This window comes from Indicator indicator, chromosome 4 (genome assembly GCF_027791375.1).
Source record: "Indicator indicator isolate 239-I01 chromosome 4, UM_Iind_1.1, whole genome shotgun sequence".
Lineage (NCBI taxonomy): Eukaryota > Metazoa > Chordata > Aves > Piciformes > Indicatoridae > Indicator > Indicator indicator.
The window spans coordinates 32,539,018-32,554,153 of record NC_072013.1 but is presented as its reverse complement, the minus strand read 5'-3'; the positions used below and the strand labels follow the sequence as shown (position 1 = coordinate 32,554,153).

At 46.1% G+C, this 15,136-nt stretch overlaps 1 protein-coding gene across 1 annotated transcript in view; it reads right to left on the bottom strand.

Annotated features, from left to right (window-relative positions):
* Positions 1 to 12,519: 12,519 nt before the first annotated feature.
* The window catches only part of DDHD1 (DDHD domain containing 1), a 76,485-nt gene continuing 73,868 nt past the window's right edge, over positions 12,520 to 15,136 (bottom strand). The window contains exon 13 of the mRNA XM_054400679.1: positions 12,520 to 12,701. Within this exon, the coding sequence (XP_054256654.1) occupies positions 12,520 to 12,701 (182 nt within the window). The remainder of the gene's footprint in view (positions 12,702 to 15,136) is intronic.

Sequence of the window (15,136 nt, the reverse complement as noted above, 5' to 3'; positions counted from 1 at the left end):
CAACCCTTGCATTTCATCCAAATATAAAGAAAAAATGTCTCCTTCAGGAGGGGTATCTTCAGGGAGAGTCAGCAAGAACGGATTTAGCTGGTTAATTAACTAAATTGCTTGGGGAGGGTGAAATTATTTGGCAGAAGCTTTTAAACTCCTTTTAAAGCTCTGATTTAAACCCAGACGAGTGTGGAGAAACAAGTGCACTCTGCAGATGGATGTAAGGCATGAAATACATTCCTCCATGCTCACAGAGAGTCATAGAATGTTAGGAGCTGGAAAGGACCTCAAGGATCCTCCAGTCCAACACCCCTGCCAAAGCAGAATCACCTAGAGCAGGCCACACAGGAATGTATCCAGATGGGTCTTGAAGGCCTCCAGAGAAGGAGACTCCACAACCTCTCTGGGCAGCCTGCTCCAGGGCTCCATCACCCTCACCATAAAGAATCATAGAATCAACAGGGTTGGAACAGACATCAGAGATCATCAAGTCGTCCAACCTATCACCCAGTATCTCATGACTAACTAAACCATGGCTTCAAGTGCCACATCCAATCCTTTTTTGAACACCTCCAGGGACAGTGACTCCACCACCCCCCTGGGCAGCACATTCCAATGGCAGAGCACTCTCTCTGTGAAGAACTTTCTCCTCACCTCGAGCCTAAACTTCCCCTGGCACAGCTTGAGACTGTGTCCTCTTGTTCTGGTGCTGGTTGCCTGGGAGAAGAGACCAAACCCCTCCTGGCTACAACCTCCCTTCAGGTAGTTGTAGAGAGCAATGAGGTCACTCCTGAGCCTCCTCTTCTCCAGGCTGAAGCTTCTCCTCACACTGAGGTGGAACTTGCTGTGTTCCATTTTATACACTTCGTTCCTTGTCCTATAACTAGGCACCACCAAAACCAGACTGGCACCTTCATCTTGACACCCACCCCTCACTCAGATATTTATAGAGATTAATAGATCCCCTCTCAGCCTTCTCTTCTCAAGACTAAACAGCCCCAGATCTCTCACACATGGTTTCTCCTGGTGCCACAGAATAAACTCGGGGGAACTTCAATGCTTACACGGAACAGCTTGCATCCAGAGCTTCTTCCCCCAGAAGGCTGTGAAGATGTCACCATAAATCATCGAGCCGAGGAGGCCAAGAATGCCATCATGATTATGAAACATGAGGAGGAATTGGCAAAGCATTTGCTGCAAAAAAAAAAAAAACCAACAAACCAAACCAATCCATACAACTCTGATTGTCTGTGAGCAGCTGGAATCAAAGACCAGGACACATTGTGGAATGCAGGACCAACACGTTCTGCAGATGTTTTTCAGGTGCTGGCACTCGCTAAGGCTGCTCAGAATCAAAATCCACTGCAGGGAGACACTTGTCTGAAGCAGCCAGTCCTCAATATTCACGCCCCCCCCCCTTCTCCCCCCCCCCAAAGACTCTGTGGTTGCAGATGTCAAAGCTGTAATTCTCAGTCAGCACAGTGACTTGGGAAAGAAAGTGAAAAATCCCTGGAAAGCAGCTTGGCGATGTTGGGTGGGAACTTTCTGCCTCCAGGAGATCAGAGAAGATGCATTGGTCCCTCCTGACTTGAGGCACCCATCAGTGTCCAAGTTTAGATGGCTCTGGGTAGGGAAATGAAGGCTCCTGTGGCAGCTGCTCCTTGGAGGCTGCCCATTGAAAATGGGCTGGAGACCATGCACCAGAAAACCCCCATAATGGGGACAAGCTCAGCAAGGGGTTTCAGTTCCCTGGACACACACATGTATGTTATCTGGAGACACAGTTCCTCCAGTATTGGGAGGTCCCACCTAAGTAGACAGGACACAGGCTGCTTTGCAGGACTGTTCCCAGGCTGAGTGTGGTCACTGAAGCAATGAAATATCACCAGGAGAAGCCCTGTGATAGTCATGTTTTAGGTAAGCAGCAGTACCTTAGTGGAGGTGCTCTCACGGTGAGCAGGAAGGGATCACTCAACCCTGAAGACCAAGAGGGTGCTGAGGACAGGCACAGTACTAAGCCCTCATGGGAGGAGAATCACAGAACTGTTGAGGTTGGAAGAGACCTTTGAGATCAGCAAATCCAACTGCTCACCTAGAGCTCAGAATCCCACGACTACTGCTAAGCTGCTACCACTAAACCATGTCCCTCAGCACCACATCCACACATTTTTTAAACCCCTCCAGGGATGGTGATTCCACCCCCTCCCTGGGTGGCCTGTTCCAATGCCTGAGAGCCCTTTCTGTGAAGAAAATCTTCCCAGTATTGAACCTGAACCTCCCCTGGCACTATCTGAGGCAGTTTCCTCTTGTCCTGTCACTTGTTGCATGTGAGAAGAGACTGACCCCCACCTGGCTCCAACCTCCATTGATGTAGTTGTAGTGGGTGGATGCGGTCCCCCCTCAGTCTCCTCTTCTAAAGACTAAACAACCTCAGTTCCCTCTCCTGTTCTTCAATACTCTTATGTTCAAGGCCCTTCACCAGCTCAACTGCTCTTCCAAAGCACAACTTCTACCTTCAGAGCTCTCACCCTGCTTGCTGCCATCCGCCTTGCACCCACATCTCCTGATGGGAGCATCAAGCTACAACATGTGTTGAACACGTGCTGGCTGATACACATCAGGCTGTTCCATCAGGCTGCCAAGCTTTGCCTTGATTTAATCAGTGCTTCTCCTGCCTGTTTCTCTCCCCCCCACCCCCTTTCTTCCCTGCCAACCAAAATGCAGATGTGGTCTCTCCAATACCAAGGAGATGTCAGGTTTCTTTCATAAGAGCAGAGCACGCAGTGTTGGAAGGAACATCTCTACCTTCTTCCCTTTTCTGCAATCACCACAAAGCAGCCTCACCTCCCTCTCTCCCTCCCTTCCCCCTGCTGATTCTTAATACTTTGGTTTAGATAAAAATTAAAAAAACCTCACCCCACACTCAGTTGCATGCAAGGGGCAACCTGTGGAAGGAGAAACCCTGAGGAGCATGCTAAGAGATATAACTGTACAAAACCCCAATGATGTTGGGGTGGGAAACACAGAACATTCATAGAATCAATGAATCATAGAATGGCAGGAGTTGGAAGGGACCTCCAGAGATCATCAAGTCCAACTACCCTGACAAAACAGATTCACACAGGGCAGCTCACATGGGAACACATCCAGATAGGTCTTGAAAGTCTCCAGAGAAGGAGACTCCACAACCTCTCTGGGCAGCTTGTTCCAGTGCTCTGTCACCCTCAGAGTAAAGAAGTTTTCCCTCATGTTGAAGTTGAACTTCCTGTGTTCCAGTTTGCATCTACTGCCCCTTGTCCTGTCACAGGACACCACTGAAAAGAGACTGGCCTCTTCTTCTTGACACTCACCCCTCAGATATTTGTATATCTAAGATCCTCCTTCAGTCTTCTCTTCTCCAGACTATTCAGCGGCTACTTCAGTACAAGCCCTCCAGACATGGACACCAGCGCCACAGCCAAGCTGTTTAGAGATTCCAACTGAATTTCTCCTTATGGAAACCACAGAGATTGACTGAAGGACCCTTCACAGTCCAGTAGCTGTAAAACAAAGTAGGGAAGTACTGGTGGCATCGCTGGAACCCACTCCTGAAAGACAGTAGCTGGGAGATAGATTCATAGAATGATTTGGGTTGAAAGAGACCTTACAGACCATATAGTTCCAAACCCCCTGCCATGGGCAGAGACACCTTCCACTAGACCAGGTTGCTCAAAGCCTCATCCAACCTGGCCTTGAATACCTCCAGGGAGGGGGCATCCACAATCTCCCTGGGCAACCCTTTCCAGTGTCTCACCCTCCTCACTGGAAAGAACTTCTTCCTAACATCCAGTCTAAATCTGCCCTCCTCCAGCTTCAATCCATTCCCTCTTGTCCTATCACTACAAGCCCTTGTGAAAAGTCCCTCCCCAGTTTTCTTGTAGCCCCCTTCAGTTACTGGAAGTCTGCTATAAGGTCTTTCTGGAGCTCTCTCTTGTGCAGTCTGAACAGCCACAGTTCTCTCAGCCTGTTTGTTTTGGAAGTGGTTTGTCCTTTGCAAATATCCTTGAGCATTTCCCTACTGAAAGTACACCTAGCAATGTTGAAAGTACAGCAAGCTATTTTTAAACTTAAGTATTGGTTACTTAAAAGTAATTCTGAATGTCAAAAATACTGACAAATCCTGCAATGTGAAACATTCTGGAAACTGAACATGAGCATTTTCAGGCTGAACAGGTGTTTGCTCCTCCTTTGGCCCTTCAGCACAACAGAATGGGATGAGAAGCAGGGAATAAAATAATTTGTGTACGTTTCATAGAAACGGAATGGGTTGGGTTGGAAGGCACCTTAAAGGTCACCTTGTTCCTACCCAGCCCCTACCATGGCAGAGGTACCTTCCACTAGACCAGGTTGCTCAAAGCCCTGTCCAACCTGACTTTGAACACTTCCAGGGTTGGGACATCCACAGTTCATCTGGGCAACCAGTTCCAGTGTCTCACCACCCTCACAATGAAAAATTTCTTCATTTTATCTAAGCTAAATCTCTCCTCTTTCACTTTCAGGCCATGACCCCTTGTCCCATCACTATGCTCCCTGATGAAAAGTCCCTCCTCATCTTTCTTACAGCTTCTCTTTAAGTACTGATAGGCTGCATAAGGTCTCCCTGGAGCCTTCTCTCTCTTCAGGCTGAACAACCCCAACTTTTAAAATCTCAGAGGGTTCTTTTTTGGGACTTCTCCCATTTTGCATTTCCACACCAATTCACAACACGGAAACACCTACCCCAGGAGCTAGTGGGGAGCCTGCTCCTGCCCAGTTGGACTCGGAGTGATGAAGCACAGGGCTGGTGGCAAACCCACAGCAAACCACAGTGAGGGGAAGCCCCACTCCCTCCTTGCAGGCTGTTTTTTTGCAGCACAGCCAACTCAGCATGCCAGCTGCTCATGGTTTCATGAGCTCCACAGCCCTGAGACCACAACCATTTACCTCAACTCATCCATCTTTGCTCAGTCGTTCATAAGTGACTTTTCCACTTTTGAGGGTGACTCAAAATTATCTCCATCCCCAGCTTGCTGGGTCCTTACTCTGCAAAACCTGATTAACAGGAGTGCAGAAAGCCCACTGCGTGTTGGTGACTCAGATCTGAGAACACAAGCTGTGAAAAGACACCAGAGATGATGTGGTCTGTCAGCCTCCTCCTGCTGGTAGCACAAACTCCTTTTCAGTTGTGGGTAGGTGTGAGAGGCAGCAGTAGATGGAGAGATATCACAAACTCACAATTAGCAGAGCTGCTCTCCATTCCCCCTTCCTGTGGCTTTGGTTTCCAACCAGTCTGGGCTTGGCAGGCAGAGGAATACGAACAGAAAACCAGCATTCAACCCTCTGCTTGCTGAGAGGTTGCTGGGTGTAAAACAAGCATGGAGCAGCTCAGGGAGGCCAAGACAGATCCCAGGGTATTGCAGAATGGTTTGGGTTGAAAAGGACATTAGAAATCATCTCTTTCCAATCTGCTTACCATGGACAGTGACACTTTCCACTAGACAAGGTTGCTCAAGGCCCTATCCAACCTGGTTTTGAACACTTCCATGGACTGGACACGTCTAGTTGCTCTGGGCAACCTGTTCCATTGTCTCACTACCATCATGGGGAAGAACTTCTTCTTAATATCTGCTCTAAATCTCCCTTATTTCAATTTAAAACCATCACCCCTTGCCCTATCACTACATGCCTTATTAAAATGTCCCTCTGCACCTTTCCCATAGGCCCCTTTAAGTACTGAAAGGCCACCAGAAAGTTTCTCTCAAGCCTTCTCTTTCTCAGCCTGGTCTCATAGGGGAGGTCCTATCAAGATCTCTCCAATCAAGGGATTCAGGGATTTGGTGCTGTCCAACTGGCAACCTAAATGCCAAAGCCTTTTATTCCCCCACCTAATCCATGTTATATATGAAAACTAGGAGGAGCAATAAGCACTAAGGGCACTCAGAACATGATCCAACAGTCACCAAAGTCAAGAGATCTTTCTTTCAGCCAAGTAGGAATCTGGCTGTTAGAGAAATAGTATAAACAGGTTAATTTCTACTTCAAACAGCTGTTGTGAGTACAAAACCCATGTCAACGGAGCTTTCTTATAGACTGAAGAAAGTAGTAATACCCCAAAACCTGAGATGCTTTGGTGCAATCATAGAATCGCTTTTGTTGGAAAAGACCTTTAAGATCATTGAGTGAAACCATTATCTAACTCTACTAAGGCTGGTGCTAAATCATGTCCCTCAGCACCACATCTCTACATCTTTTATTAAACACCTCCAGGGACAGGGATTCAACCACCCCTCTCAGGTGAGCCTGTTCCAGTGTGTTTGAGAACCCTTTCAGTGAAGAAGGTTCTTTTAATGTCCAACCTAACCTTCCTTTGGTGCAACTCGAGGCCATTTCCTTTCATTCTATCACTTGTTACTAGGGACAAGAGAAAGACCCCCAGCTTGCTCCAGTCTCCTTCCAGGCAGTTGAAGACACTGAGAAGGTCTCCCCTCTACCTGCTTTACGCAGGCTGAACAACCCCAATTCCCTCACTTGCCCCTCACCAGACATGTTCCCCAGACCCTCCACCAGCTTCATTGCCCTTCTCTAGACATGCTCCAACACCTCAATACCTTTCTTCTAGAGGGGGCAAACATGCATGAAACCCCTGTTCTAAACTGGAAGCCAAGGATCTTCTCTATCAAGGGGTATGGGGAAATGGTAAGACCCTTTAAGTAGCTGCTCTTTAAGTACAGAGTATGTGACCAGTCTGAGATGACATACTGACCTTCAAGGAGATAGTGAAAGAGCCATAAAGCCAGCAAGAACAACAAATTTGACCTGGGCTCCTTGGAACTTGTGTGTCTGGTCAGGGCTGGAGTCTGTAGAGAAGTTTGCACTTTTCCTGTCCCATGTTCATGCTCCCAATCAATGAGTCACCAGGGAATGGGCAGAGTAGCTGCAAGAAATGCCATTTTATTTGAGAAACAAAGAGAGAAGTTAATCTGTGGCAGATGTCTATAGAATTGTCAAATGGAAACCCTCCCTTTGGATAAATCAATGAGGATTTCAAAACCACAAGAGATTGCTTCTGGGACATCTCATGTTTGCAAGGGGACTCAATGACTTTTCACTCTTGAAGGGAAAGGATTGGCCAAGGGCTGCTAGTCAGGAGCAGCTGCCACAGAAGCTGAGGCATTTTTTTGGGGAAAAGGCCGATGCTGGAATTTGCTTCCTAACAGGACCAGGGAGCACTGACCTCCAGGGTGAACTGAAACACTATAGCAAAGTGTGGGTCAAATGGACCTCAAGGGATGCAGGAGAAACCCAAAGAGCAAGCAACCAGTCTTTGGAGAGGCTGACTCAGATCCACTGCTCACTAACACACTACAATTAATTGCCAGTGACAGAAAATGCTCTGCCAGTCCCAGGAATAAGCTGACTGGAAGGCCACTATAAGGTCTCCCCAGAGCCTTCTCTTCTCCAGGCTGAACAGCCCCAGCTGCCTTGGCCTGTCCTCATAGGTGAGGTGCTCCAGCCCTCTGATCATCTGCATGGCCTCCTCTGGATCCACCCCAGCAGTTGGGTGTCTTTCTTCTGCTGGGGTACAGAACTGGACACAGTACTCCAGGTGGGTCTCAGAAGAGCAGAGGGGGAGAATCACCTCTCTTGTCCTGCTGGTCACACTTGCTCTGGTGCAGCACAGGACATGGTTGGCCTTCTGAGCAGCAAGTGCATATGGATGGCATCATGAGATGACTTTGTAGGACACCATGGGTCAGTAACCTGCAGTCCAATCGCAGCAGAAGAATGATGTGTGGAGGTGGAAAGCTCATTTCCAAGCTTACCACAGAAAAATGAGAACAAGGAATTTCAAATAAACTCGCTGGGCAGAGGGCACACAAACAATCACCAACTAACTGCAAACAGTTGACAGTGATTCATGAACTCCACTTGAAAAAAAATCAATCCCCACCGATTTAGCTATGAGCTGAGACAGCTCAACTGATAAGCAGCATAAAAGAAAACTACAGAGGGAGAGGTGGCAATCCAGCCTAACACAGTCAGCTGAGAATGGGAAACATGTCAGATCAGCCTAATAATGCTAATTAGGAAAGGAGATAAAATAACTGAACTTGGCCACCTAGACTATCATGGTGAATGGAAATCTGAGCTCAGTGTCCACCAGTGCAGTAAGCTCTCTGGTTTCTCTGCAGCCTCCCAGTGTTATTTTCCCTCATAAAGGAAGCAGCTTGGGGTTATTTTTGCCCCATATCTGTATACAAGGCATGTTGTGCCTTTTTTCCACCATACAACCCCCCCCCCCAAGCCATCCTGAGTGATATGATCCCAGCCCCAGAAGGGAGCTGCATGCTCAGTAGGTGGAAGTCAGCACTGTGTATCAAGCCTCAACATCTCCATCTGCAAAATGGGGAGAAAGTTGCTGCAGTTTCCTTGGCTGCAGCTGTTTATACCTGGATTTGGTCAGGGACATCCAGCAAACACCCTAAAGCAAACAAGAGTAGTCAGGATATCACAGAATTCTGAGTGGTAGGGGCAGGAAGAGACCTCTCGAGATCATCTAGTCCAATCCCCCCTGCTAAAGCAGGGTCACCCACAGCAGCTTGCCCAGGATCACAATGTCCAGGTAGGTTTGGAATCTCTCCAGAGATTCCACAACCTCTCTAGCCAGCCTGCTATAGGACTCCAGCACCCTCACAGCAAAGGAGTTATTCCTCCTGTTCAGATAGAACCTCCTGGGTTCCACTTTGTGCTTGTTGCCCTTGTCCTGTTGCTTGGAACCACTGAAAAGAGTCTGGCTCCATCCTCTTGCCCCTCACTCTTTAGCTATTGATCAGCAGTGAAAGATCCCTTCTCAAGTCTGCTCTTCTCTAGGCTGAACAGTCCCTCAAAGCAGAGGAGTTTCAGCCCTCAGCATCACTTTTGTGGCTATCCTTTGGACCATCTCCAGTCCCCTAATCATCTTTACATATACAAAGGAAGAGAGGTTGTAGACAAACCATGACAGAAAAATTAGGAAGAAAGTGATAGAATTCAGAGAAAAAAAAAAAAAAAACAAACAAAAATGCTCACCCCACAGCCATAATTAAAGCTGATTCTCTGCCAAAATGACCTTGTAGCAAAAAACCCCCAAACCTGTAGGTATAAAATCTGGGCTAAGTTCTCAAGGCCAAGCTTCAGAAAACAGCTCAGTATCGGTCAAAGACTGACAACACTGCAGCGTGTTCCCCTTATCTTGGTTTCTCAAGAGAAACCACCAGTCAACACAGCTTGTAAAGCTAAACATCATTCTTGCAGAAGAAAACAAGTTGGTAATTGGAAGCCAGGACATTCCATCTCTATATTATGCCACAAACCATCTGACCAGAAAGTTTTAAGTGTGAAATTTAGACTCCAGCATGCAGAGACGTGACCCCACTCGAATTTGTGTTATGCTGCGGGAGGGAAATGGGGCAACCCTTTTCCTAACAACTTCAGAGTTTCATTTTCAAATGGTGTTTTGCCTTTGCAGGAGGACAAGAGATCTTTTTGGAGGATTAAAAAGATGAAAGCCTGCCTACAGCATGCCTAACACCTTTGCATACACTGTAGAATAAATCTCCATTTATTGTTCTGAGGTACATTTTATCTTTGTGATCAAGAGTGGAGATTAGCAGATGCTCTATGAAGCTACAAATCAGAACAGCACCATAGAATCATAGAATGGTTTGGGTTGGAAGGGACCTTAAAGTCATCCAGTTCCAACCCCCGTGCCACAGGTGGTGATATCTTTCACTAGACCAGGTTGCTCAAGGCCTTGTCCAACCTGACCTTGAACACCTCCAGGGAGGGGCCATCCACAACCTCCCTGGCAACCTGTTCCAGTGTCTCACCACCCTCACTGTAAAGAACTTCTTCCTAAACTCCAGCGTAAACCTCCCCTTCTCCAGCTTCAATCCCTTTCATCTCATCACTATAAGCCCTTGTAAAAAGTTCCTTCACAGCTTTCTTGGAGCCTTCTCCAGGCTGAACAGCCCCAACTCTTGTAGCCTGTCCCCAGCAGGGAGGTGTTCCAGCCCTCTGATCATCTTGGTAGCCTCCTCTGGACCTGCTCCAGCAGTTCAATGTCCTTCTTGTACTCAGGGCTCCAGAACTGGACACAGTACTCTAGGTGGACATGAATACATGTCCATTAACTTGGGAGAAAGGCAAAGCAATGAACAGGTATTGATCCTCCTTATCCCTTCTTCTCACAGCAATATGATTTACTTCTCAGCTCTATCTTCTCCCTGATTCACCAAGGTTTAAGTACATAACAGTGTGATCCCATCCCTTATATGGACAGCAGTCAGCAAGTAGCAGCACGTTCTGAGGAGAGGGGAACAGCTACTCCATAAATCTGAACCACACTCTGGACACCAGCAGTTCACACAGACCACAAGAATGACAGGAATTAACCCCCATCTGTTTACAGCCTTTAAACTGGGATCTAGTATAGATCCAGTAGTGGAAGAGGGTAACTCAGCAGTGACACAATCCAACTCCAAGCACTGAAAACACAAACCATGCACATTTCGAAACGGTTTGTGTGTCTTACATACAAAAGGGGATTCTCCTTTACTATGTTGCAGCTTTCCTAATTAGGAAGGGCTGATTAAACAACTTATCTAGGAAGCCAGCAATGTAAACAGAGGCCTGTTTTCTGGAGCAGAGGCATCAAGCTTCCATCTCTGAGAGGGCTGCTTCAATTTTTCATTGTTTATCAACCAAGATAAATACATCAGGCAGGAGAATTACAATTCAGTGAGCCCAGAAGGATTTCTTTGCAGAGCCACAGTCAAGTGTGGTACTTTGCACTGTCTCAACATCTTTGTTCACTGCATTTATAGTCTAAACACAGAATGCTTTTGGTTGGAAGGCACCATCTAGCTCAACCCCCGTGCAGTCAGCAGGGACATCTGCAACTACAGCAGGTTGCTCAGAGCCCCAAACAACCTGACCTGGAATGGTTCTAGGGACAGGACATCTACCACCTCTCTGGACAGCTTGGGCCAGTGTTTCACCACACTCACAGTGAAGAATTTTGTTCTACATAGTCTAAATCTCCCCTCTTTTGGTTTAAAACCATCACCCCTTGTCCTCTTGTAACAAGGGTGGTAAAGATAAAGTCTGTCCCTATCTTTCTTACTGACTCCTTTAAGCACTCAAAGACCACTAGAAGGCCTCCCTGGAGTCCTCTCTTTTCCAGGCTGAACAACCCCAACTCTCTCTGTCTGCTCTCATAGCAGAGGGCTTCCAGCCCTCCCATCATTGCTGTGGCCTTCTCTGGCCCCACTCCAACAGGTCCACGTCCCTCCTGCGCTGAGGACTCCAGAGCTGCTCCCAGCACTGCAGGTGGGGTCTCAGCAGAGAGGAGGAAAGGAGCAGAATCCCCTCTCTCCACCTGCTGCCCACATAACACTTACAGTGGCCATATACATTTAATAATAGTAAGCATATGGCAGCTGAATCCTCTGCAAACAAAGTCTAAAGTGAAGTCAAAACCTTCACATGCCTGAGAAACACTCAGGACCTAAAAAGCAAGGGCAGTTACTTACCTTTGAGAAGAATGTGACTGATGTAATTTGTGTGAAACCACAAATATTTATTTTTAATGAAAAAATACTTAAAGTGTGCCACAGTGTCCATATATTCATTTGAATAGTAGTACAAAGATATGTATTTCTGAGAAAAAGTCTTAACACTGTAGAAAATAAATGTGGTTCTTAAATTATGTCAAAAGAAACCAGTAAAAAAGTAATGTTTTATACACTGGAATAAAATGAAACAATTATTAGAGATAATAATAAATTATAATTACAGTATTTCAAATATTTGCTCCATGCCTTATTTTTTTTTTTTTTGTCTTTTGTCTTCAGCATTCATTTCTAAATGGGTCAATGTAGAATAATACACCCTTAAAAGCCAGCAGTCAGATGGTCTTTCAATGGAGAAGAGGATGTGGAGCTGAATAAAGTCCTGGGGAAATTACACCAGCAAGTTGTTATTGACTGATACAGAAAACATCAGAACATGGCAGTTTTAGGTTTGTCTCTAACATATATTTTTCTTAATGGAAATTAATTTAGATTTGATTTTTGTGTTGTTTTTTTTTTTTAATCAACTAATCTTTTATACTTCAATGAACTAAACATTCATTATGCTCATTAACAAGTATGTCACCCAAGCACACTGTGCAACTGTGCTTACAGGATGCTACACATTTTATCAGCTTTTTATACAGTCAAACAAGAATTTGGGGTCATTTCAGGGCTAATTAAGCACTGCAAAAAATGTTTAAAACTATAAAGTGCTTGAAAATACAAATTCAGTTTTGCTTTTCAGAAATAGGGAAAAAACCAAACTAAAAACAAACCAACAAACCCAAACATGCACTTAAACCTGAAACCTCCATGCCATACATTACTGCAGTTGAACAGTAAACCATCTGGGTTTGTGCCATTTGCTTTAAAATCTCCTTCCCCAGCAAAAAATTCAACTCAAGTCCAAATTGGATTTGTCAGGATCTTCTTGGTCCTGCTTGTACATGAAGGTGAGGAGGAACAGCGCGATGTCCAGGGATGACCAGTAGGCAGTGTGCGAGGTGACGGCAGACCAGTATCTGCTTTCCACAAGACCTTCCCTGAGCTCAAAATCAATCCTGTGCTCCAGTTCTACTAGAAAGGGAACAAGAAACAAAAGCATCATTAGAGCTGTCCATCAGCAGAAGAAAAAACACCATCAGCTTTGGGTTCTGACTCTACTTGTCAGAAGAGCAACAAAACTGGCAAAGGGTCTGGAGAACAGGTCTGGTGAGGAGCAGCTGAGGGAACTGGAGTTGTCGAGCCTGGGGAAAAGGAGGCTGAGGGGAGACCCTGCTGCTGTCAACAACTCTCTGAAAGGAGATTGGAGCCAGGTGGGGGTCAATCTCTTCTCCCAAGTAACAAGTGAGAGAACAAGAAGCAATGGACTCAAATTGTGCCAGACAAGGCTTAGGTTGGACATCAGAAATTTTTTTTTCCCTGAAAAGGTTGTTAAACCCTGGAACGGGCTTGCCCAGGGCAGTGGTAGAGTCCTCATTCCTAAAGGGATTTAAAAGCCATGTAGATGTGATGCTGAGGGACATGGTTTAGTGGTGACTTGGCAGTGACCATGTAGATGTGGTGCTGAGGGATGTGGTTTAGTGGTGACTTGGCAGTGCTGGGCTCATGATTGGACCTGATCTTAAAGGTCTTTTCCAATTAAATTGATCTTATGATTCTAAACCCTAAAGCTTGCAGAGAGCTGCATTTTTAAAGCATCTGTTTTCCTTTTAATAGCTACATAAATACATTTATTTATGCTCCTGATGATAACTACAGAGACATGTCCAGCAAATGTTGAGGCCCCATTAGGAAACACTGACTTTCAGAAGTTGGATGCTCAGATCTTTCTAAAATAAATGAACTTCTCACTTCTTCAGTGGCCCTACAAGGAGACTACACCCAATATTAGAAGCCCTTTCTGAAAACCAGCAGTCCCTATGCAGCACCAGCCCTTTTAATTTCCAGATCATTGCAAATCTCTTTCAGCAGCTATCCTTTCAAGCTCAATGGCTGCTTTGATTAATTCCACATTCAAGGCAGTTTTCACTGCGTCTTTAGCGGGGCCAATGGTTAACCTATTGTTAAAGGAACTTCAGTGGTCAGAAAAAAAGGAAGAAAAAAAAATCTCTGCAAGGAGCAATAGAACGAAAAGGACAAAATGAAAAGTCTGCTCAGCTCCAAAAGCCAAAACCCCATATTGAGTAAAAAATGCATCCATTTATCAAAGCCAGTTTGAAGGAATGTTAGTTCTTGGCTGGAAGAGCGCAGAGAGGGAGCATGGCGCTTGGGGAACCACATCCCTGCGCCTCTGCACGGGAGCATCGCGCACGCAGCAAGGAGAGGAGGTCAGAGCCTTCCAACACCAGGAGATGACCAGACAGAGTCATTTCCACCAAGAGCCATCTGTCCATAAAAGCCAGCTGCTTGGCAGGAAGGACGCCCTGAACGACTCTGTCTGAGAGGCTGTTACGGCAGCTTGGGAGGCAGCCAAGCCCCACCACAAGCCCAGCGGCCGCCCTCTCAGAAGCAAATACTTGGGTTGTGGATTGCATCATTCAGCTCACAGCCTCCCTGGCCTCTGCTCCATGCTCTCCTTCTATGGAGCAGGGTCAGGCTTTCAGCAAAGAGGGAGGCAGGAACCATGTAGGCGTGCCAACCCCCCTCCCACCCCCCTGAAAGGACCTCATGGCATATTTGCTCTCATGTTGCTCTGTTTTCCCCAAGTTTCGAACCAAATCTCTGTCCTCAGCTACCAACTCAGACAGGTTGTCTGTTGAAATGAGCAGTGAGGAACTGGTAGCAATGCATCATGTGGACACTATCACAGGATACAACATACTTGTGACTCCTTAGATTGCAAAACCCACCCCTTGCCTTGCATCAGTGCCAAGGAGAAGTATGGAAATAAAACCCACCCAGTACGAATTCCTGCAAAGGAAGTACCTATATTTTTCCATAAAAAGCCAGCTGCAAAAATTGCACATTCTGTTCTGGGAGGTTCAGATCAGGACAAGGGCAGCTTCTGTTTCCAGTCATATGTGCCTGTAGATACAGATTGCTTCAGAATTGTACATGTGTGGGGAAATGTAAATAAATCCGCTAATGATGAATAGTGAGTGGAATTCTCTGCAGGAATTACTTTGTTTTTCCTAGCAGAGGAATTATTGATATGCAGAGTCCAGGAACTACTGATATGCAGACCTCAGTAACCACAATTCATACATGCACACACATACACATCTGGGGCACATGTATGTATGTACAAAACCATGTAAGATAAGGTAGATTGGAGAGAAGGAAGAAATTTTCTATGCTGAGGGTGGTGAAATGCTGTCCCAGGTTGCCCAGAGAGGTGAGAGAAGCCCCATCCCTGTAACCATTTTCCAGGTCAGGTTGTTCGGGGTGCTGTGAGCAACCTTCTATAGTTGCAGATGTCCCTGCTGACTGCAGCGGGGTTGGACTAGACCTTTAAAGGTCCCTTTCAATCCAAATCACAGAATCATTTTGATTGGAAGAGGCATTTAAGA